This window comes from Pituophis catenifer, unplaced genomic scaffold, assembly GCF_029215685.1.
Source record: "Pituophis catenifer annectens isolate HBS135680 unplaced genomic scaffold, rPitCat1.0.hap2 SCAF_10, whole genome shotgun sequence".
Taxonomy (NCBI): domain Eukaryota; kingdom Metazoa; phylum Chordata; class Lepidosauria; order Squamata; family Colubridae; genus Pituophis; species Pituophis catenifer.
The window spans coordinates 14,687,439-14,708,922 of record NW_027256890.1 but is presented as its reverse complement, the minus strand read 5'-3'; the positions used below and the strand labels follow the sequence as shown (position 1 = coordinate 14,708,922).

The 21,484-nt window shown below is 45.3% G+C and overlaps 1 protein-coding gene across 1 annotated transcript in view; it reads right to left on the bottom strand.

Annotated features, from left to right (window-relative positions):
- The window catches only part of PITPNM2 (phosphatidylinositol transfer protein membrane associated 2), a 65,524-nt gene that overhangs the window by 35,760 nt on the left and 8,280 nt on the right, over positions 1-21,484 (bottom strand). The window contains 3 exon segments of the mRNA XM_070950500.1: positions 904-1,025; positions 3,708-3,922; positions 17,197-17,367. Of these exon segments, the coding sequence (XP_070806601.1) occupies positions 904-1,025; positions 3,708-3,922; positions 17,197-17,274 (415 nt within the window). The 5' untranslated portion in view covers positions 17,275-17,367.

The window sequence follows — 21,484 nt, the reverse complement described above, 5'->3', positions numbered from 1 at the left end:
GGTTGCCGACCCCTGCCCTAAAGGATTGTTGTGTTTAGATAAGAGTGTAGAAACAGTACCATGGTCTCCACCTCTTTCTGTTTACACAAGAAGAGCTGGTTGTTTAAACAGTTTATTCAAGGTTGGCAGAAACTGGGTAGCCTCAACTTCCCCCGGGGAAGCCAGCGAGAACGTTTCTCTTCTTCTACCTTTCAGGAGAAGACCTCCCAATCGCCACCTCTTTCTAAAAGGACACCGGATTCGAACAGGCTAAATCCAACAGAGATGGCCGGTTTCATACTTTTGCCAACTAGAAAAGATCTCGTCAGAATCACAGAGTAACCAAATTGGAAGGGACCTTGGAGGTCTTCTAGTCCAACCCCCTGCCCAGACAGGAAACCCTACACCACTTCAGACAAATGGTTATCCAACACCTTCTTAAAAACTTCCAGTGTTGGAGCATTCACAACTTCTGGAGGCAAGGAGTTCCACGGATTAATTGTTCTCACTGTCAGGAATTTTCTCCTTAATTCTAAGTTGCTTCTCTCCTTGATTAGTTTCCTCCCATTGCTTCTTGTCCTGCCTTCAGGTGCTTTGGAGAATAGCTTGACTCCCTCTTCTTTTGGGGCAGCCCCTGAGATATTGGAAGACTGCTATCCTGTCTCCCCTAGTCCTTCTTTTCATTAAACTAGACATACCCAGTTCCTGCAACCGTTCTTCCTATGTTTTATCTCTCTCTCAAATCAAATGGGGAAAAAAGCAGGGAGCAATTTGAGTCCCGTCACAATTTTCTGCCATTATTCACAAAAATTATCCCCGTTTGTGCCGAGGCCTGAGGAAGGCCAATCACAGCTGAAATCTGTCTGTCCGCCTTAGCCAAACTGTAAGAGAGAAATTAAAATTTGGGGAAAAGCTGACACCCACCCAAAACAGTCTGCCTTTCCTCTGCTGGGGAAAGGTTGAACACGTTGGCTTGGTCTCCTGAGTCAGGTATATAATAGGTTTCAATATCGATGGAGAATTTCTCCACAAATGGGCAGGTGTACCTGAAGAAGAAGGAGAAGAAAAGAGCAACTGAAAAGCTTTAGATTAAAAACATGTCAGAGCCCTCCTAACCCGCACACATATATATATATGGTGTGTAATAAAGGCAGCTGTTTTCCTAAGGAAAAAGCCAGCAAAATAAATGAAAAAGACCTCCGGGATTCACCGAGAAACGCAGAATTTTATTAGCACCTCTGCTATCATAAAGCTTTTTTTTTTTTTTTTTGCCAACGAGGCAAAACCGAAGCAGGCTCACTGCCGTGTTGATGTGAAGAAATTTAAATGATGGTCTTTTTTCCCCCCCCACGTACAAATGCTGTTTTACATGTTATAAGCTCAATATATCAAGCAAAACTACAAGGCAGGTGGATTCCTCAAAGAAGAGCTTTATTGGATGTATCATATTGGCACAGATCCAGGGGTGAAATCCAGCAGGTTCTGACAGGTTCTGGAGAACCGGTAGCGGAAATGTTGAGTAGTTCGGCGAACCGGCAAATACCACCACTGGCTGGCTCCCGAGCGGGGAGGGAATGGAGATTTTGCAGTCTCCTTCCCCTGGAGTGGGGTGGGAATGGAGATTTTACAATATCTTCGCTCTGGCGTGGGGTGGAAATGGGGATTTTGCAGTATTCTTCCCCTGGAGTGGGGTGGGGAATGGGGATTTTGCAGTATCCTTCCCCTAGAGTGGGGTGGGAATAGGGATTTTGCAGTATCGTTCCCCTGGAGTGGGATGGGAATGGAGATTTTACAATATCTTCCCTCTGGCGTGGGGTGGAAATGGGGATTTTGCAGTCTTCTTCCCCTGGCGTGGGATGGGAATGGAGATTTTGTAGTATCCTTCCCCTGGAGTGGGGTGGGAATGGAGATTTTGCAGTATCCTTCCCCTAGAGTGGGGTGGAAATAGGGATTTTGCAGTCTCCTTCCCCTGGAGTGGGGTGGGAATGGAGATTTTGCAGTCTCTTTCCCCTGGAGTGGCGTGGGAATGGAGATTTTACAGTATCTTTCCCCTAGTATGGGGTGGGATTGGAGATTTTGCAGTATCCTCCCCCTGGAGTTGAGTTGGAATGGAGATTTTACAGTATCCTTCTGCAACGCCCAGCAAGCCACGCCCACAGAACCGGTAGTAAAAAAAAATGGAATTTCACCACTGCACAGATCTGGTGAAAACCGACTCTGAAGGTTTTCACCTAATTAAAAGTTTTGTCACTTTCGCAAAACAAGCACTCACATCAGTGGTGGGATTCAAATTTTTTTTACTACCGGTTCTGTGGGTGTGGCTTGGTGGGCGTGGCAGGGGAAGGATACTGTAAAATCTCCATTCCCTCCCCACTCCTAGGGGAAGGTTACTGCAAAATCCCCATTTCTTCCCGATCAGCTGGGATTCGGGAGGCAGAGACTAGATGGGGGCGGGGCCAGCCAGAGGCGGTATTTACCAGTTCTCCGAACTGCTCAAAATTTCCATTACCGGTTCTCCAGAACTGGTCAGAACCTGCTGAAACCCACCTCCGAGTCACATGGTCCAATCACTGTGCTTTCTAGCTACCTGGTGACATCACTCCGCCTTCCTCTGACCAGGTGTGAGAATGACCTTGGTTCCCAAGAGAAAGCATTTTGTTTTGGCTACAAAATCCCAGCCATCTCAAATCCCTCCCTCCCTTATCCCTCAGCTCCAGTATGGCAACCCTGAATCTGTCAACTTGGTTTCGGTCAGGTCAGCTTCAGGGTTGACCCTCGCTCTCATTTTCCCAACTCTTGGTTGCTACTCCAGAGCCCCCCCCCACTTTTTTTAAAAATTTGATTTATATGCCGCCCTTCTCCGGAGACTCAGGGCGGCTTACAATGCGTTAAGCAATAGCCTTCATCCTTTTGTATATATTTTATACAAAGTCAGCTTCTTTCTTTCTTTTTCTTTCTTTCTTTCTTTCTTTCTTTCTTTCTTTCTTTCTTTCTTTCTTTCTTTCTTTCTTTCTCTTTCTTTTCTTTTTTTTTTTAATTTGATTTATATGCCGCCCTTCTCCAGAGACTCAGGGCGGCTTACAATGTGTTAAGCAATAGCCTTCATCCTTTTTGTATATTTATACAAAGTCAGCTTCTCTTTCTTTCTTTCTTTCTTTCTTTCCTTCCTTCCTTCTTTCTTTCTCTTTCTTTTCTTTTTTTTTAAATTTGATTGATATGCCGCCCTTCTCCAGAGACTCAGGGCGGCTTACAATGTGTTAAGCAATAGCCTTCATCCTTTTTGTATATTTATACAAAGTCAGCTTCTCTTTCTTTCTTTCTTTCTTTCTTTCTTTCTTTCTTTCTTTCTTTCTTTCTTTCCTTCCTTCCTTCCTTCTTTCTTTCTCTTTCTTTTCTTTTTTTTTTTTAATTTGATTTATATGCCGCCCTTCTCCAGAGACTCAGGGCGGCTTACAATGCGTTAAGCAATAGCCTTCATCCTTTTGTATATTTATACAAAGTCAGCTTATTGCCCCCACAATCCGGGTCCTCATTTTACCTACCTTTGAAAGGATGGAAGGCTGAGTCAACCTTGAGCCTGGTGGGATTTGAACTTGCAGTAATTGCAGGCAGCTGATGTTAATAACAGTGCTTTAGTCTGCTGCGCCACCAGGGCTTTGCAAAAACAAACAAACAAACAAAACTAATGGGGTAAAAATGCAAGGGGGAAAAAAATCACTGGGTGGTACCTCGTCCTGGTATAAGGATATGCATTCCACGATTCCTCTTCGACTCGGAGAGCCGCCTTTGGGAGTATCGATCGGAACCAGCTGGGAATATGCATACCAATATGGTATACTTTATGGGTATACTGCCCATCGCCACCCGGGCCATCGATATACGGTCGGTTTTCCAAAATCTCCACGCCACTGCCTTCGCCACAAGTTTCTTCCCGGCTCTTTTTCTGAAATTGGAGAAATACATAAATGGGCAGACAGGTATCAATTATTATAAAACTAAGAAAAGAGGTAAAAGGTACAGGTTCCCCTTGCACATCTGTGCTAGTCGTTCCTGACTCTAGGGGGGCGGTGCTCATCTCCGTTTCCAAGCCGAAGAGCCAGCGCTGTCCGAAGACGTCTCCGTGGTCATGTGGCCGGCATGACTCAACGCCAAAGGCGCACCGAACGCTGTTCCCTTCCCACCAAAGGTGGTCCCTATTTTCCTACTTGCATTTTTTTACCTGCTTTCAAACTGCTAGGTTGGCAGAAGCTGGGACAAGTCACGGGAGCTCACCCCGTTACGCAGCACCAGGGATTCGAACCGCTGAACTGCCGACCTTTCGATCGACAAGCTCAGCGTCTTAGCCACTGAGTCACCGCGTCCCTACGAAAAGGGGACGTCCAAATAACTCTGTCTCTCGGGAGCCCAAAATGCCACCTGGGAAATTAGGAATACTTTCTTGTTTCCTGTCCATGCATTATCAGGATGGATAGCACGAGAGTACTCCTTATCAAGCAATTAAAATAATAATAATAATAATAATAAGAGCAGAAGCCTGTCTTTCTGTTTCCCTGTTCCCTCCCTCCTTGCCTTTCATTTCTGTTTTGTAAGTGATTTTAAAGTGGCTGCCACTTTGGGAATTAAAGACAAGCTGAGATCGGAGTTATGAATTGACTGTAAAAAAGACTTCAGTAATGACCTTTTCTTTTGGCAGGCAAACAAGACGAAGAGAAAGCTGCGTTTAACAACAAGGGGGAAAAAAAAAAAAGAATGATTAATAATGATAAGAGGGTGTAGAAAAAAAAGCCTATGAAAGGGACGTTAACTTTACAACTTTGACTTGAGGGCCACTTAAAATTCTGTCGAACCATAAAAACGGCAAAGGACGCCATGGAAAAGTGGACAGGAGGACACGTTTATAACGACAGCAAAATAAATTTGATAATTTCGAAGGCTCTGCTGCTACTGATCTCATAATACTGAGGACAGCCAGGAAGAGGGGGAGCCACTCACGGCTCTTCCCAGCTAACGGCTTTTACAAAAGCGATCAACTCCCTTTTTCAGCAGGAAAACAGAAGCTTTCCAAAGAATAAAAAGCTTCCCGTTCACCAATCCGTTCAAAAAGGAAAGGCTACCGTTTGCTAGCGATGCTCCTTCGTTTGACCTGCTCATTACACCTGGCAGGCATTTGGTTGGTTGTTGTAAACAAATCTGCACACTGGCTACTGGGGGAACGTACCTGGCTGCCAAGCCACCATTCCTTCCATTTCTCTTCAAACACCACTACAAGCAGTGGAAAGGAAAGGAAAGGAAGGGAAGGGAAGGGAAGGGAAGGGAAGGGAAGGGAAGGGAAGGGAAGGGAAGGGAAGGGAAGGGAAAAGGGAAGGGAAGGGAAGGGAAGGGAAGGGTAGGGAAGGGAAGGGAAGGGAAGGGAAGGGAAGGGAAGGGAAGGGAAGGGAAGGGAAGGGAAGGGAAGGGAAGGAGAAAGGAAAGGAAAGGAAAGGAGAAAGGAAAGGAAAAGGGGAAGGGAAAGGAAAGGAAAGGGAAGGGAAGGGAAAGGAAGGGAAAGGAAAGGAAAGGAAAAAGGGAAGGGAAAAGGGAAGGGAAAGGAAAGGAAAAGAAAGGAAAGAAAAGGAGAAAGGGAAGGAAAAAGGGAAGGGAAGGGAAAGGAAGGGAAAGGAAAGGAAAGGAAAAAGGGAAGGAAAAAGGGAAGGGAAAGGAAAGGAAAAGAAAGGAAAGAAAAGGAGAAAGGGAAGGAAAAAGGGAAGGGAAGGGAAGGGAAAGGAAAGGAAAGGAAAGGAAAGGAAAGGAAAGGAAAGGAAAGGAAAGGAAAGGAAAAAGGAAAGGAAAAAGGGAAGGGAAGGGAAAGGAAAGGAAAGGAAAGAAAAGGAGAAAGGGAAGGAAAAAGGGAAGGGAAGGGAAAGGAAAGGAAAGGGAGATGGATGGAGATAGATAGATAGATAGATAGATAGATAGATAGATAGATATGAAGGGAGGGAGATGGATGGATAGATAGATAGATAGATAGAAAGGGAGGGAGGGAGGGAGGAAGGGAGGGAGATGGATGGATAGATAGATAGGGAGGAAGGAAGGGAGGGAGGAAGGAAGGAGAGGGGAAAGGAGAGGAGAGGGAAAGGGAAATGAAAAAAATTCATAAAAGTCTAAGCTCTTGTGGTCAGATACAGAGCTGGCCCTGGCCATGTGTGATCTAGAGTAGAGCTGTCCAGCTTTGGCAACTTAAAAGACTGGTGGCCTTCAACTCCCAGGCTGGCTGGAGAATTCTGGGAGTTGAAGTCCCCAGGTCTTAACGGTGCCAAGGTAGGACACCTTTGCTCCAGAACTTCAAGACCCACAACTCAACAACATTTTCAGACTCTCTCCTTGTCTTAAGAAAGGGAGAAACTTAAGCCACCCCACTCCGGTGGCCTCCAGCATCTCACAACCTAGACACTCCTCCTCCTTCTCTAATGCTAGATTTCCAGGCCAAACGGGGACTCGGGCGAAAGCAACAACATTAAATGACTCACCACAAAAAACCCAGGGAGGCAGAGAGACCTCATGATGGGGAAAAGAATTACAGCCACTTAAAAAGCTTTTACGGAAATCCATCTCCGGGCAAAAGGGAGATCAAGTGAGGCAGGAGTCAGCTTTGCCGTCGTGGAAAGACGTCGGGGCCATCTTGGTTTCTTGCACAGAGGTGCTGCCAGTGGTGAAATCCAATTTATTTATTTTTTTTTACTACGTGTTCTGTGGGCGTGGCTTGGTGGGCATGGTGTGGTTTGGTGGGTTTTCTTTCCAGCTTGGAAAAAAGCTGGGTCGCTCATTTCTCGGGGTTCAAATTGGCAAGCCGCGAAACCCACCCACCCCGCCCCAAATGCCGCTTGCAACGAAACAGAGCAGCGAGGAGAAACATCAGGGCCCGGGGTGCGCGTGTGACAAAGAGGCAAGATTTGTGAAGTCTAGCATCTCACAAAGGACTGGAAATGTGTCAGACGACACCTAGCTAGGGATGCAAGCTCCTTTTTTTGCGGAGAGCGGCAATTAAGGAAACGCCTAAAGGCAACACCCCCCCCGCCACTAATGGTTTCTGAGAGAATCGCCCGCCACTGAAGATGCTCGACAGCCCGAGATCTCTAGGTAAACACGATGCTGCTGTCCTTTGTGTGTCCGTGAATGACCTGAATCAATCAAGCAATAGATTAGAGTTTGCAAGACGGATTATCTTCTTCCGATTTAGGGGTATCGGGAGGGTGGACGGCCCCGTAAGAAGTCAGATGCATCAGCTTAACGTATTTTTTGGGGGGGCCATGCCGCCGGACACTCCTGCTCCAGATAATTGTTTAAAAAAAAGGTAAAGATTTGTGAGTTAAGCAAAATGTCAAAAGACTTGGTAAAAAATATAGTCCTCGGTAAAATTAAAGGGAAGACCAGACTGCTTTCTCTCCCTTTCTGCTTCTCCTTGCAACGGTGTTGTGCTTGGGGAGATGCTCAAAAGGTTTCCTTACTTGCCATCTTTGGAGTCTGTTCTGACCTAGGCTTCCCCAGCACCACGAAGCCAAGTCCTCGTCCCGATAAACCCCTTTTTATTTAATTGACGGTGAATTCCTCTCCAGCAAAGTCTTACCTCTCCCACAGTCTTTGAAGATAGTTCACAATTACCGACCTTTATCAGGCTTGGAGAGTGGCCAGGCCGATATCTTTCAGATTCCACACTGTAACAGACAATACTTGGCAAGAATGCAGGAACAAGATCTTCACCCAAATGAACTAATTGTCTCCTGCAAACTCCCCTCCCCTTCGCTCCTCTTTATTCCCCCTGGGAGGGGCCATTCACCGTGTGGTCCTGATTCTTCATGCCGGATAGAAAATACCTGCTTCCATCCTAAGCTGATTCAAGAGGTGGGCTGCACCGCTTAACCCATCCTCCCCCTTCCCTTTTATTTATTTTTTTCCCATCGCAGATGTGGGAAATCAGATCAGTGTTGAAAGCCAACGCTCTTCAGAAGGGCAACTGAAAGGCTTACTAAAACGGGATTTCCCACGCCTGTTTCGGTTTCCCCGCTTCAACTCCCTTTTCTTTGCGCCCCGAGCCGGCTCTCATTTCATTGACAGGGGTAGCGAGCCTGCCAACTTCTTATGCTCCAGCATCTGTATCAGGGGTGCTATTCAGCAGGTTCTGCAGAACCGGTAGCAGAAATTTTGAGTAGTTCGGAGAACCGGTAGCGAAAATTTTGAGTAGTTTGGAGAACCGGTAGTGGAAATTTTGAGTAGTTTGGAGAACCGGTAGCGGAACTTTTGAGTACTTTGGAGAACTGGTAGCGGAAATTTTGAGTAGTTTGGAGAACCGGTAGCGGAAATTTTGAGTAGTTTGGAGAACCGGTAGTGGAAATTTTGAGTACTTTGGAGAACCGGTAGTGGAAATTTTGAGTAGTTTGGAGAACCAGTAGCGGAAATTTTGAGTACTTTGGAGAACTGGTAGCGGAAATTTTGAGTAGTTTGGAGAACCGGTAGCGGAAATTTTGAGTAGTTTAGAGAACCGGTAGCGGAAATTTTGAGTAGTTTGGAGAACCGGTAGTGGAAATTTTGAGTACTTTGGAGAACCGGTAGTGGAAATTTTGAGTAGTTTGGAGAACCGGTAGCGGAAATTTTGAGTACTTTGGAGAACTGGTAGCGGAAATTTTGAGTAGTTTGGAGAACCGGTAGCGGAAATTTTGAGTAGTTTAGAGAACCGATAGCGGAAATTTTGAGTAGTTCGGAGAACCGGCAAATACCACCTCTGGCTGGCCCCAGAGTGGGGTGGGAATGGAGATTTGGCGGTATCCTTCCCCTGCCACGCCCACCAAGCCACACCACATCCACCACGCCAACTAAGCCACGCCCTCAGAACCGGTAGTAAAGAAAATTTGAATTCCATCACCGATCTGTATCCATAGCGATGAGCATTGCATCGCCAATCCGATGGATGTAGTTCAGGCACTGCGTAGCCCATGAGGCGTTTGCATGGACCGATGATCAAAGGATGTCACCGGTGGCCGTAGACCAAACCTGGGCCTGCCTCAGACGCTCAGCTACGAAAATGTGGTGGGTTCTGAAGTGAAGAGGAGGATTAGAGAACAAAGTAGGCCCCGGGCCCAATTTGGAGAGAACAAAAGCTTGAACAGACTGTTCTGGATAGAAATCCATCGTTTGACAAAAAAAGGAAGGTGGATTTATTGCGCCTGGCGCATTCCCTTGGATGAAACGAAGACTCGTGCTCACAAAGCAGAAAGCTATGTTTAAAAGGATAAGATCGGGGGAGGGGAGGCTCTTGGGGGTTCGCGGGGGTTCAGGAGAACCGCTAGCTAAGATTCTGTGCCGTTCGGAGAACCCCCAAATCCCACTCCTGGCTGGCCCTCCCGCCCCAGTTGTTTAAAAAAAAACTGGGAACCACAAAAACCTTTTGACATCTCTCTCTCCCCCCGCTCTCTCTGTATCTCTCTGTATCTCTCTATGAATCTCTCTCCCCCTCTCTCTGTCTCTCTCTGTATCTCTCTCTCCCCCTCTCTGTATCTCTCTATGTCTCTCTCCCCCTCTCTCTGTATCTCTCTCTGTCTCTCTCCCCCTCTCTCTGTAGCTCTCTATGTCTCTCTCCCCCCATCTCTCTGTATCTCTCTGTATCTCTCTATGTCTCTCTCTTCCCCTCTCTGTATCTCTCGCTCTCTCCCCTCTCTCTGTATCTCTCTGTATCTCTCTATGTCTCTCTCACCCCCTCTCTGTATCTCTCTATGTCTCTCTCTCCCCCTCTCTCTGTATCTCTCTGTATCTCTCTATGTCTCTCTCTCCCCCTCTCTGTATCTCTCTATGTCTCTCTCTCCCCTCTCTCTGTATCTCTCTCTGTCTCTCTCTCCCCCTCTCTCTGTATCTCTCTGTCTCTCTCTCCCCCTCTCTCTGTATCTCTCTGTATCTCTCTATGTCTCTCTCTCCCCCTCTCTGTATCTCTCTATGTCTCTCTCTCCCCCTCTCTCTGTCTCTCTCTCCCCCTCTCTCTGTATCTCTCTGTATCTCTCTATGTCTCTCTCTCCCCCTCTCTGTATCTCTCTATGTCTCTCTCTCCCTCTCTCTGTATCTCTCTGTCTCTCTCTCCCCCTCTCTCTGTATCTCTCTGTATCTCTCTCTCTCTCTCCCCCCTCTCTCTGTCTCTCTCTCCCCCTCTCTCTGTATCTCTCTGTATCTCTCTATGTCTCTCTCTCCTCCTCTATCTCTCTATGTCTCTCTCTCCTCCTCTCTGTATCTCTCTATGTCTCTCTCTCCCCCTCTCTGTATCTCTCTATGTCTCTCTCTCCCTCTCTCTGTATCTCTCTGTCTCTCTCTCCCCCTCTCTCTGTATCTCTCTGTATCTCTCTCTCTCTCTCCCCCTCTCTCTGTCTCTCTCTCCCCCTCTCTCTGTATCTCTCTGTATCTCTCTATGTCTCTCTCTCCTCCTCTATCTCTCTATGTCTCTCTCTCCTCCTCTCTGTATCTCTCTATGTCTCTCTCTCCCCCTCTCTCTGTATCTCTCTGTATCTCTCTATGTCTCTCTCTCTCCCTCTCTCTGTATCTCTCTGTCTCTGCCCTGGCCGCTTCTCCATCCCCTGCCACCACCCTTACCTTCTCAGGCCAGGCAAGGAGTGACTGGGAGGGGAGGGTGAGGGCTGGGGCCAGCCAGTGGTAGGGTCACCCGACAGCAGAGGGTCCAAAGAGCCGCATGCAGCTCTGGAGCCGCAGATTGCTGACCCCTGTTCTAACATTTGGCAGGTATGATGCTCCTTCCAGCCTTCCTTCTCAGAAGAGTGGGCAGATGGCCTGGCCTAGGTCAAGCGCGGCCAGTGGAAATCAGCTGCGGTGGACAACCAACCCACAGGTTTGAGGAAGTGGTGAGGCAGAGCTGCTTGGAGAGGGAGAGAAAGACAAGGAGACCTCTGAAGAGGGCCACCTTGGGGAAAGCTCAGAGCAGATGGCTTTGAGATCCTTTCAAGTCATCAGGACAACCTTACAAGGACAAGATATTTTCCCCAGCCCTTATTATGGGAAGCCATCTGGACAGTTGGCTGTATTTCTCCAAAAACATAGATAAACAGCAAGCTTTCAAGAGGCATTAATTGATGTCCTAGTTCGGAGAAGCTCGGATCGGATTTCCCGGGAAGCTGGAAACTCTTCTGATGGCTTCAAGATGGGTGGTCATGGGCGAGGAAGAAAGGAAGGACCTCAAAAGAATTTGGCACTTTGTTTATTAAATTTTATCTGTTTGTTACATTTATATGGCGCCCCTCTTACAGTTTGAGGTGATTCTGGGCAATGCAATGAGACAACGGATGCCCTAATTAAATCATGAGCCTCGAGCCAAGCTTCAAAAGAAATCCAGTTATCTATTAGGAGCTTCATGTCCGCATGTTCCCAAGTGAAGCCAGTTCTGACCCTACGTAATTTACGCTCCAATTATGACCCTGTTTCCCCTCTCCATCATCAACGGAGCAATTTTGCGGGTTGTAGAGGTCACTCCCCTCCGGCTGCTGTAGGTAACCCTGGGATACAGCCTTGAGAGAAATAAGCATGGAATGTGCATCTGTCTTTGGCTGCTGTGCCATTTCACTGATTTTCCATCCTGCCTAAAATGGGGAAAGGCCATCATTCTTAGGTAGTCCTTGACTTACAACACTTCATTTAGTGACCAAAGTTACAAGGCACTGAAAAAAGTAACTGATGACCATTTTTCACCCTTATGACGATCCCACGTTCACCTGATCAAAATTCAGACACTTGGCAACTGACTCACATTTATGACTCACACGATCCTCTTCTGTGACCTTCTGACAAGCAAAGTCCATGGGGAAAGCCGGATTCACTTAACAACCGTTATGACAAACTTAACAGCTGAAGTGATTCACTTTACAACGGTGGCAAGAAAAGTCATAACGTGGGGGCAAAACTCACCGAACAAATGTCTCGCTTAGCAACATAAATGTTGGGCTCAATTGTGGTCGTAAGTTGAGGACTACCTGGAAATTTGCCTTGTGCCGGTATTTTGCGCTGAAGTTCAGCTGATAAATCTTGAAATTCTAGTTCGGAACCCAAAAAAAAAAACCAAAGATTCCCTGATGCCTCATGTTTGCTTATCTTGCTACAAGAAGACACAATTTTTCAGAGATTTTTTGTTGTTTTTTTTGTAAATAAATGGAAGAATTTGTTCAGAAGAAACAACTGAGAAATGAGGACTGAATTTCTCCCCCCACCCCCTGTCCATTTCTTGACTAGATGATCTGCCCTTCGAGAAGTTTTTCTCTTATTAAAAACATTATAATTTTTAAGGGACGTGGTGGCTCAATGGCTAAGGCGCTGAGCTTGCCGATCGAAAGGTCGGCAGTTCAACGGTTCGAGTCCCTAGTGCCGCGTAACGGGGTGAGCTCCCGTGACTTGTCCCAGCTTCTGCCAACCTAGCAGTTCGAAAGCAGGTAAAAAATGCAAGTAGAAAAATAGGGACCACCTTTGGTGGGAAGGGAACAGCGTTCTGTGCGCCTTTGGCGTTGAGTCATGCCGGCCACATGACCACGGAGACGTCTTCGGACAGCGCTGGCTCTTCGGCTTTGAAACGGAGAGGAGCACCGCCCCCTAGAGTCGGGAACGACTAGCACAGATGTCCAAGGGGGAAATTTTATTTTTAAAAGCATCTTGGTTCTCCTGACACCAGAGTGTAATGCGTAGTTCGTCCTTGGGTCCCTCTTGAAATTAATAAAGCACTAAAATTCAAAAACAGGACTTTCTATCATGGCTACGGACATCTGGAAGACGCTCACGATCCAATCCGTTTTCGTCGTCATTAAAAAGAAAAGAGAACTTTAAAAAAAATAAATAAACAGGGAAGAAGATTCTCCAAGATCTCCGTCACGTCTTTGCAAATATAAATAAAATAAAAATAAAGATGAATTGTTTCAATTATAAAACCCCTGCCTGCCGTTTTGCAAAACAGAAGAGAAAAATGCGCCTTCTCCAGATGGTTGAGCTGAGCGCACCAAAAAGATCAATGGCTTTGGATCAGAGTGAAGGAAACACCCCCGTTCAGCCTAGCAAGGGGAATGAGCTTTTCGAATCATCATCGCTCCCAAAAGAAGCAATCTCTCCCGTATTTTTTGTTTTTGCAAAGATGAGAGACTGGCAAAGTCGCAGGGAGCTTGATGGTGCCATCTCAAGCGACTTTTGCTTTTTCTTCTCTGGGGATAAATAAGCTTTCCAAATATTCTGAAATGCGTCAAGAGTTCAGATTTTGGGCATGTTCCTTCCTCGATCCCTTCCATCGGAGACGTGTCCAAGGAGTTGGACCTCCTGGAGAATTAACCAGAGTTAGTCTCATCTAGGGGAAGATGAGGGGACACGGTGGCTCAATGGCTAAGATGCTGAGCTTGTCGATCGAAAGGTTGGCAGTCAAGCCCAGAGCACATTAAATCCACGGTTGTAATGTGAAATTAATACTAATGGATGGAAACAGTTAGCTGCATCCTCCTGACCGGCTAATTATCTATAGGGCAGGTTGCTAAGACTGGGGGGGGGGGAAACCCCTCCCAGAGAGGGATTGGTGTGGGGAAGGGAGAGGCAGCCCCCTCCCCAGGGGAATTCTGGAGGAGAAACAGAACAAACCAGATAATTCATTCCATCTTAGTCCAAGAAAAGCAGCTATCTCTGGATAGAGAGATGGATGGGCAGCATATGAAATAAAATCTGCCCCCCACGCATGCGTGCGTAAACACCCCCCCCCCAATGTTCCCACTGCTTTTGGCATGTGATGGCCCGGTAGGTCTTTTTTTTTTTGCCCTCCCCAGGCTCCAGGGACTTTCTAGGAGCCTGGGGAGGGCAAAAACAGCCTTCCCCACCTTCCCGGAGGCCGGAAACAGCCCATTTGCCGACTTCCGTTGGGCCCAGAAGGTCCAAAAATCAGTTGGCCCGTGCGCGCATGCGTGCTGGAGCTCAGCTACGCGTGGTTCCGCGTGCCACCTGTGGCACGTGTGCCATAGGTTCGCCATCACAGGCATAGACTGTTAGCAATGCATGAGATCAGCTGCAGAAAACAGGAAAGTGTGAGAAAGAAACTGAAGGTTTCCCTTTCTTGATGCTCTTTAGTATCTTTCTGTCTCCTCCTTCTCCTCCGCCTGGTTCCCTAGAAGCACTGATAATGTTACCTAGTTGGGTCATGAAATGTCTTCAAGAAAACAAACAAGCTCAGAGAGCACCAAGGATCCCACAGTGATGATCTTCCTCCTCCATCTCCACCTCCACTTTCCTTCTCCTCCTCTCTACAAACCCCCTCTCCCTTCTAGCACTGATGATGTTACCTACTTGGGCCACAAAACGTCTGCAAGACAACAAGCAAGCTCAGAAAGCACCAAGGACCGCACCAATTATAATAATCCTCCTCTTCCTCCCCCTCCCTGCAAACCTCACACCCTACAAACACTGATGATGTTACCTACTTCGGCCACGAAACGTCTGCAAGAAAACTACCAAGCTCAGAGAGCACCGAGCACTTTTCTTTTCAATCCTGAGCTACAAATATTCTCCTTTGTTATTACACGGTTTCTGTTATTACAAGCAATAAAATAAAGCTGCACATTTCTTAAAGTCTCCGTTTCCTGAGCTCGCCTGTCTCCAAGGCTTGACCCCGGACAAATTGGGGCCATTCAACACCAGCTCCATCTTTTTTTCCAAGTGGGCATTAGAGACCTAAGGAACAGGGAAAGCTCACCGGGTCAAAGACGATGATGCAAGCGAGAAGAATTAAAATCCCGAAACTCCCTTGTCGGCAGTCCATACTTATCTGCAGCCAGCAAAACTTAATTTCCTTGAGCAAAGGCTGAAATCAACCCACGACACACCGCAGAGAAAGAAAGGCACACGGGCAAAACCGAGAGGAACAAAATAGTTTTTTTTAAAAAAAAATAGCGGCTGGGATATATCAAGTAGAATTTTTAAAAGCCGAACAAACCGGACTGAGCCAAAGCCGATCTCTCTCCGGCAAGACAAGCATTGGGAAAAAAAAAACCCAGTTCTTGAATAAATGCAGGGAGGTTTAAAATGCAGGGAGGTTTTTTTTTTTTTCCCCTTCTTCTTCTTTATAAAGACAGGTTTTTTGAGCCCGCTGTTCAATTTTTCATCGTTTGCGGGCTTTCACCTCCTCCTCCTCCTCCTTTCTGTTTTTAATTTAAACATCTAATTTAAATTTGAAGAGGACGTAATCACCGCCCGTTTTCTTCAAAAGCGAAGCAGTTTTGGGTGAAAGCGAGGAAGCAGCTAAGAAGCCGCAGCTAAGATTTGGGGGAGGTGGGGGAAAGCAGGTTAGAAATAGAATAAGAGAGTTGGAAGGGACCTTGGAGATCTTCTAGTCCAACCCCCTGCTTAGGCAGGAAACCCTGCACCACTTCAGATTGACGGAGTTGGGTCTTAAGGCCGTTTCTCCATTGATTTAGTAGATTATTCCTGCCAACGTCCAGAGAGCTTCTGCAGAACTCAAAAGCCATCATGCTCCGAGCGCAGCGGGTTCAAATCCCATTTCTGGAGATGGGTTCAAATCCCAACTCTGGTGTCTTTTGAAAAGAAGCCGGTTGGCCACCTCTCAAGGATGGTCCCCTTGTTTTCCCTGAACAGTACAGGGGGGTTGGACCAGATGGTCTTAAGGGTCCCTTCCATCTCTTATCTTTCCCAGATTCTACTATTATTTTTGTAGGAGAAGGACGGGGGCGGAGTCAAGCAAGGAATTAGCCTGGAACCGTTACATTCCCACAGGGAGTCAAAGTCCAGCCCCTCTTGAATTCCGTTAACTATTATCTAGCATTGATTTAGTGCTGATCGGGAGTTGACTGGATTCTTCTGAAATTCTTTTATTGCGTGAGTGATAAATCAGATTAACTGGCGCTTAATAAATCAGATTAAGACTAGATTCGTTGGCTAGCTTCTTCCGCAAGTCTCTCATGCAATTTTTTATTGCATTAGAGAGAGAAAGAGATAGATAGATAGATAGATAGATAGATAGATAGATAGATAGATATAGATAGATAGATAGATATAGAGAGATAAATAGATAGATATAGAAATAAATATAGATGATGAATAGTTTGATATAGAGATAAAGAGATATAGAGATGATAGATAGATAGATATAGATGATAGATAATATATAGAAATATAGATGATGAATAGTTTGATATAGAGATAAAGAGATATAGAGATGATAGATAGATAGATAGATATAGATGATAGATAATATATAGAAATATAGATGATGAATAGATTGATTTAGAGATAAAGAGATATAGAGATGATAGACAGACAAACAGACGACAGACAGATATAGAAATATAGATGAATAGATTGATATAGAAATAAAGAGATATAGAGATGACAGATAGATGATAGACAGACAAACAGACAGAAATAAATATAGATGGATAGATTGATATAAAGAGATATAGAGATGATAGATAGATAGATAGATAGATAGATAGATAGATAGATAGATAGATAGAAAGATATAGAAATAAATATAGATGATGGATAGATCTATAGAGATAAAGAGATAATAGATAGATAGATATAGAAATAAATATAGATGATGAATAGTTTGATATAGAGATAGAGAGATATAGAGATGACAGATAGATAAATAGACAGATAGACAGACAGACATAGAAATACATATAGATGATGGATAGATTGATAGAGATAAAGAGATATAGAGATGATAGATAGATAGATAGATAGATAGATAGATAGATAGATAGATAGATAGATAGATAATATAGATAGATATAGAAATATACAGTAGATGATTAATAGATTGATTTAGAGATAAAGAGATATAGAGATGATAGATAAATAGATAGACAGACAGACAGACAGACAGATATAGAAATATAGATGAATAGATTGATATAGAAATAAAGAGATAGAGATGACAGATAGATGATAGATAGACAAAAACAGAAATAAATATAGATGATGGATAGATCTATAGAGATAAAAAGATAATAGATAGATAGATAGATAGATAGATAGATAGATAGATAGATAGATGACAGACAGACTGCAATTTTTTTTTTTTTTTTTTTTTTTGCATGAGCAATAAATCAGATTCACTGGAACGTCACGTGTGCCCCTGATTCTTTCCGTCTGACAATTATTATTATTATTATTCTGTTTCTAGGAAAGCAACCGATCCCAAGCGACGAAGGCACCAACCTGGATCATGTACAGCTGGGCAATCCGATATTCCTCAACGCTCATGGGGAGAGGAATCCGATACTCTTTTATGAGCATTTTGAAATCCGGCAGCCTTCTGATCCGGTCGGGAAGGCGAGCCAGGAGACCTTCACTGGAGGCCGCTTAAACGACAACGAAGGCGGACATTTCCTGCAATCGAAGTGGGGAGAGAGAAAGAGAGAGAGATTGGTGGAAAAGTTCGCTTTGCTCACACGGGCGGCTTGGGTACGGGTTTAGGAAATGTGGCTAAATAAGATGGCATAACGCCCACGCGCAGGTCAACCCAACCGTCTGAATTTAACCCACTGAATTTAACCCAGAATTAATGCATCTTAAATGAAGGGTCCTTGGTGCTCTCCGAACTCCTGATAGCACTGATGATGTTCCCTAGTTGGGTGATGAAACATCTGCCAAAAAAAACAACTAAGATCAGAGAGCAGCAAGGACCCCTCCAAAGAATATCAATACGGCGGCCTCATTAAATTTCACAGCTTCTCTGAAGTGCGAAAACTGTGTAGGAATCCTTAATTGGAGTCCTTTCTCTGGAAGAGGTTATTTGGTTGGGGAAGGAAAGCAAAGAGCACAATTCCCGATGCTTGATCCCTTTTCAACACCTGGTCAAGGACGAAGCAAAAGCCAGCCCTGAGCCCGAAATGCACCCAATCGCCATCCAAAACCTGGTTACTCCTCCTCTCCCCTCCATTCCAACATCTTTTGCTCCGGGAGAAGTCTGCCCCATTGAGTAAAAGACCCACACGCTTTAGACAGGCATCCCAAAATTGACTTCTACGTTCTTGAGATATTTGGGGGAAAGGAAGAAAAAAATAAATAAGCTGTTATCAAACTCTTCCAAGTAGTCGAGACGAGAAAACAAAACCGTAAAATACTAACTTTACCTTCACCGTAAGGTTATAATAACCGAATCTTGCAAGTCTTGGAAGGATTTCTCTCTTTCGTTACTTTGCAGGGACTCTAACAAAGAGTCTTTTCTGAGATGCTTCCCACGCCCCTTTTCCTTCTGAGGGCTCCTCTGCCTCTTCTCTGGCCATCACCTTGGCTGCAGCTCTTCCTCCTGTCTGCCAAGGTTGTTCTCACAGTCCATTAAAAACCTCCCGTCTGAATTGCCTTAGGAAAACCCTGCTCTGCTCGCTCTCTTGAAATTTCTGTCTCCCGAGGGCACCCACAGCAACTCTGCAAACATTTTTGCCACCCTTCTCTCCTCCATTCCTAACATCTGGAATCCGTGTATGTGTGTGTTATGTGTGTGTGTGAGCTGTAGGAAGAACAGGCCATCTTTCCAAGCAACGTGCCGCTAAATAGCATGACAGATGTGCTGCTGAAGAGAGTCGTGACAAAACAGCACCCAACGTGGCATCACAGCGCAGCCTTCTCTGCCGAGAAAGCACATCGTTCATTTGCACGGCGTCCTGATTGTACGGCGCAAACTTTTGGGAACTGGGCTACCTCTTTTGGGAACCTTGAGAGTCGGGACAGGGTGATTGTGGCCGAGTTTCCACGAGACACCCTAAACCACCGTTTCGTAATTCTGTTTTCTTGAAAATAAGCCACGTTCGTTCATGCAGACGGGACTGTAATATTTAGGAACAAATCAAGGCAGAAAAACTTGAGCAGGAACAGAGAGAGATGCCCCGTTTAAGTTCGGAGATGTATTGAGGGACGTCTGACCCCTCGCAGTTCCTTCACCCATCTTCTCATTATCCGGCTAACCGCCGCGCAAGTTCAGAAGGAAACTTCTTTTTTGCAAAGCGTGAAGCGTTTTGCAATCAATCGAAGGTCTGCAAAAGCCTTCCGTTTCACCCCAGCAAATTCTGCCCTAAATTTTATTCGAGCCAAGTCGCTCAAGCAGAACGTGATTCGACTTCTGCAAGTCAAGAGGGATTTTGACATCTCCAGCAGAGTGAGGTGAAACATTTCAAGACGTATCCGGGCCTTAATATTATTTATGAACGCGCGGCTTGCTTATATATTCCTGCTGTTGGTTATATTTTGTGCTCCCTACAATTGCATTTCCTGACTCTCTTTTCGGCTGACAGATTAACCGTGATTTTACAATGAGACTCTCAATCGGTATTCCTCAGCACATTCTCCAGCTACCCTACCTATTTTGATGTTATAGAGACGCGGTGGCTCAGTGGCTAAGACGCTAAGCTTGTCGATTGAAAAGTCGGCAGTTCAGCGGTTCGAATCCCTAGTGCCGCGTAACGGGGTGAGCTCCCGTGACTTGTCCCAGCTTCTGCCAACCTAGCAGTTCGAAAACCCGTAAAAAACGCAAGTAGAAAAATAGGGACCCCCTTTGGTGGGAAGGGTACAGCGTTCCGTGCGCCTTTGGCGTTGAGTCACGCCGGCCACATGACCACGGAGACATCTTCGAACAACGCCGGCTCTTCGGCTTTGAAATGGAGATAAACACCGCCCCCTAGAGTCAGGAACGACTAGCACAGATGTGCAAGGGGAACCTTTATTTTAAAAAGCATCTTGGTTCTCCTGACACCTGAGTGTAATGTGTAGTTCGTCCTTGGGTCCCTCTTGAAATTAATAAAGCACTAAAGAGTTCAAAAATAGGACTTTCTATCATGGCTACGGACATCTGGAAGACGCTCACGATCAAATCTGTTTTCGTAATCGTTAAAAGAAAGAGAGACCTTTAAAAAAAATAAATCAATAGGGAAGGAGATTCTCCAAGATCTCCGTCACATCGGCTTTGAAACGGAGATGAGCACCGTCCCCTAGAGTCGGGAACGACTAGCACAAATATGCGAGGGGAACCTTTACCTTTACCTATTTTGATGTTGAAAGATCTTTTGGAGAATAACTAAAAGAACGAACAAGAAGGTTAACGTGCCACTCTGCAAAAACTCACTTTGGATTTTCAAGGGCTTTGTACCTCAGCTTTCTTAGAAAACCAGAAAGATCTACGAAATTTTGCTTCCTGGGAGAACTAGGAATCTAGAAATCGTCCCTGCGGCCCTGGACTTTGTTTTGCAAGAATAACGTGCTCTCCAAAATACAAAATGCGTCCGCTCACCCCCAAAGCGTTGGGTAACGCCAAGAGAGCCGCCAGCCTCGGCGTTCATAATGCATCGCAATTATGGATTTCTTTCAAACCTCAGTTCCACCCCGAGGAATTAGATGGTGAAAGTGAGAAAGCAGAGCTCTGAGCGAGGTGCTTTAACCTAAGTGACACCCATTAACGGGGGAACTGTCAATAGGATAAGTAGCATTGTGACACAGTTCAATGAGGACCCAGATTGTGGGGGCAATAAGCTGACTTTGTATAAATATACAAAAGGATGAAGGCTATTGCTTAACGCATTGTAAGCCGCCCTGAGTCTCCGGAGAAGGGCGGCATATAAATCAAATTTAAAAAAAAAAAAAAAATTACTTTTAGACACGGGGAACGCAGCCTCTGCATTACGCACCAAGGGTCAGATGCTCCGAGAACTGGGCACAAATCAAACATTAAAACTCTCACGGTGGAGACCAACAACAGTCAGGGCCCAACCCACCATCCAGATGTGCTTCGCGAAGTCTTTTTGAGAGCCTCTCTTAATTTTCCCCGGTTTTTAGCAAGCCAGATTTATTTTATTGTACCGTGTTTCCTCGAAAATAAGCTTTCCCCCAAAGATAAGCCTTCCCCGAAAATAAGCCCTCCCTGAAAATATTTAACCTCATGCGCAGCTGGTCCCCGCCATTTCCTCTGGTTAGGATTAGGGAGACAGAGCTAGAAAACAGGTAAGACGGCAAGGGGAGTGATATATAGTCAAAAAAAAATTTGGTCTTTTGATGGAACAGTCCAACCCGCTATATTCCAGGTTATGATGGAGAGGGGATCTTTCTTTCTTTCTTTCTTTCTTTCTTTCTTTCTTTCTTTCTTTCTTTCTTTCTTTCTTTCTTTCTTCCTTCCTTTTCCTTCCTTCCTTCCTTCCTTCCTTCTTTCCTCCCTCTTTCTTTCTTTCTTTCTTTCTTTCTTTCTTCTTTCTTTCTTCTTCCTTCCTTCTTCTTTCTTTCTCTCTCTCTTTTTTTTTCTTTCTTCTTTCTTTTTTCTTTCTTCTTTCTCTCTCTCTCTCCCTCCCTCCCTCTCTCTCTCTCTCTCTCTCTCTCCCTCCCTCCCTCTCTCTCTTTCTTTCTGGTTCGATTTATATGCCGCCTTTTCTCTGGAAACTCAGGGCGGCTTACAATGCGTTAAGCAATAACGCTTTTTTTTTTTTTTGCAGCTCCTCAGGAAATTTGATTTATAGAAAGGGAA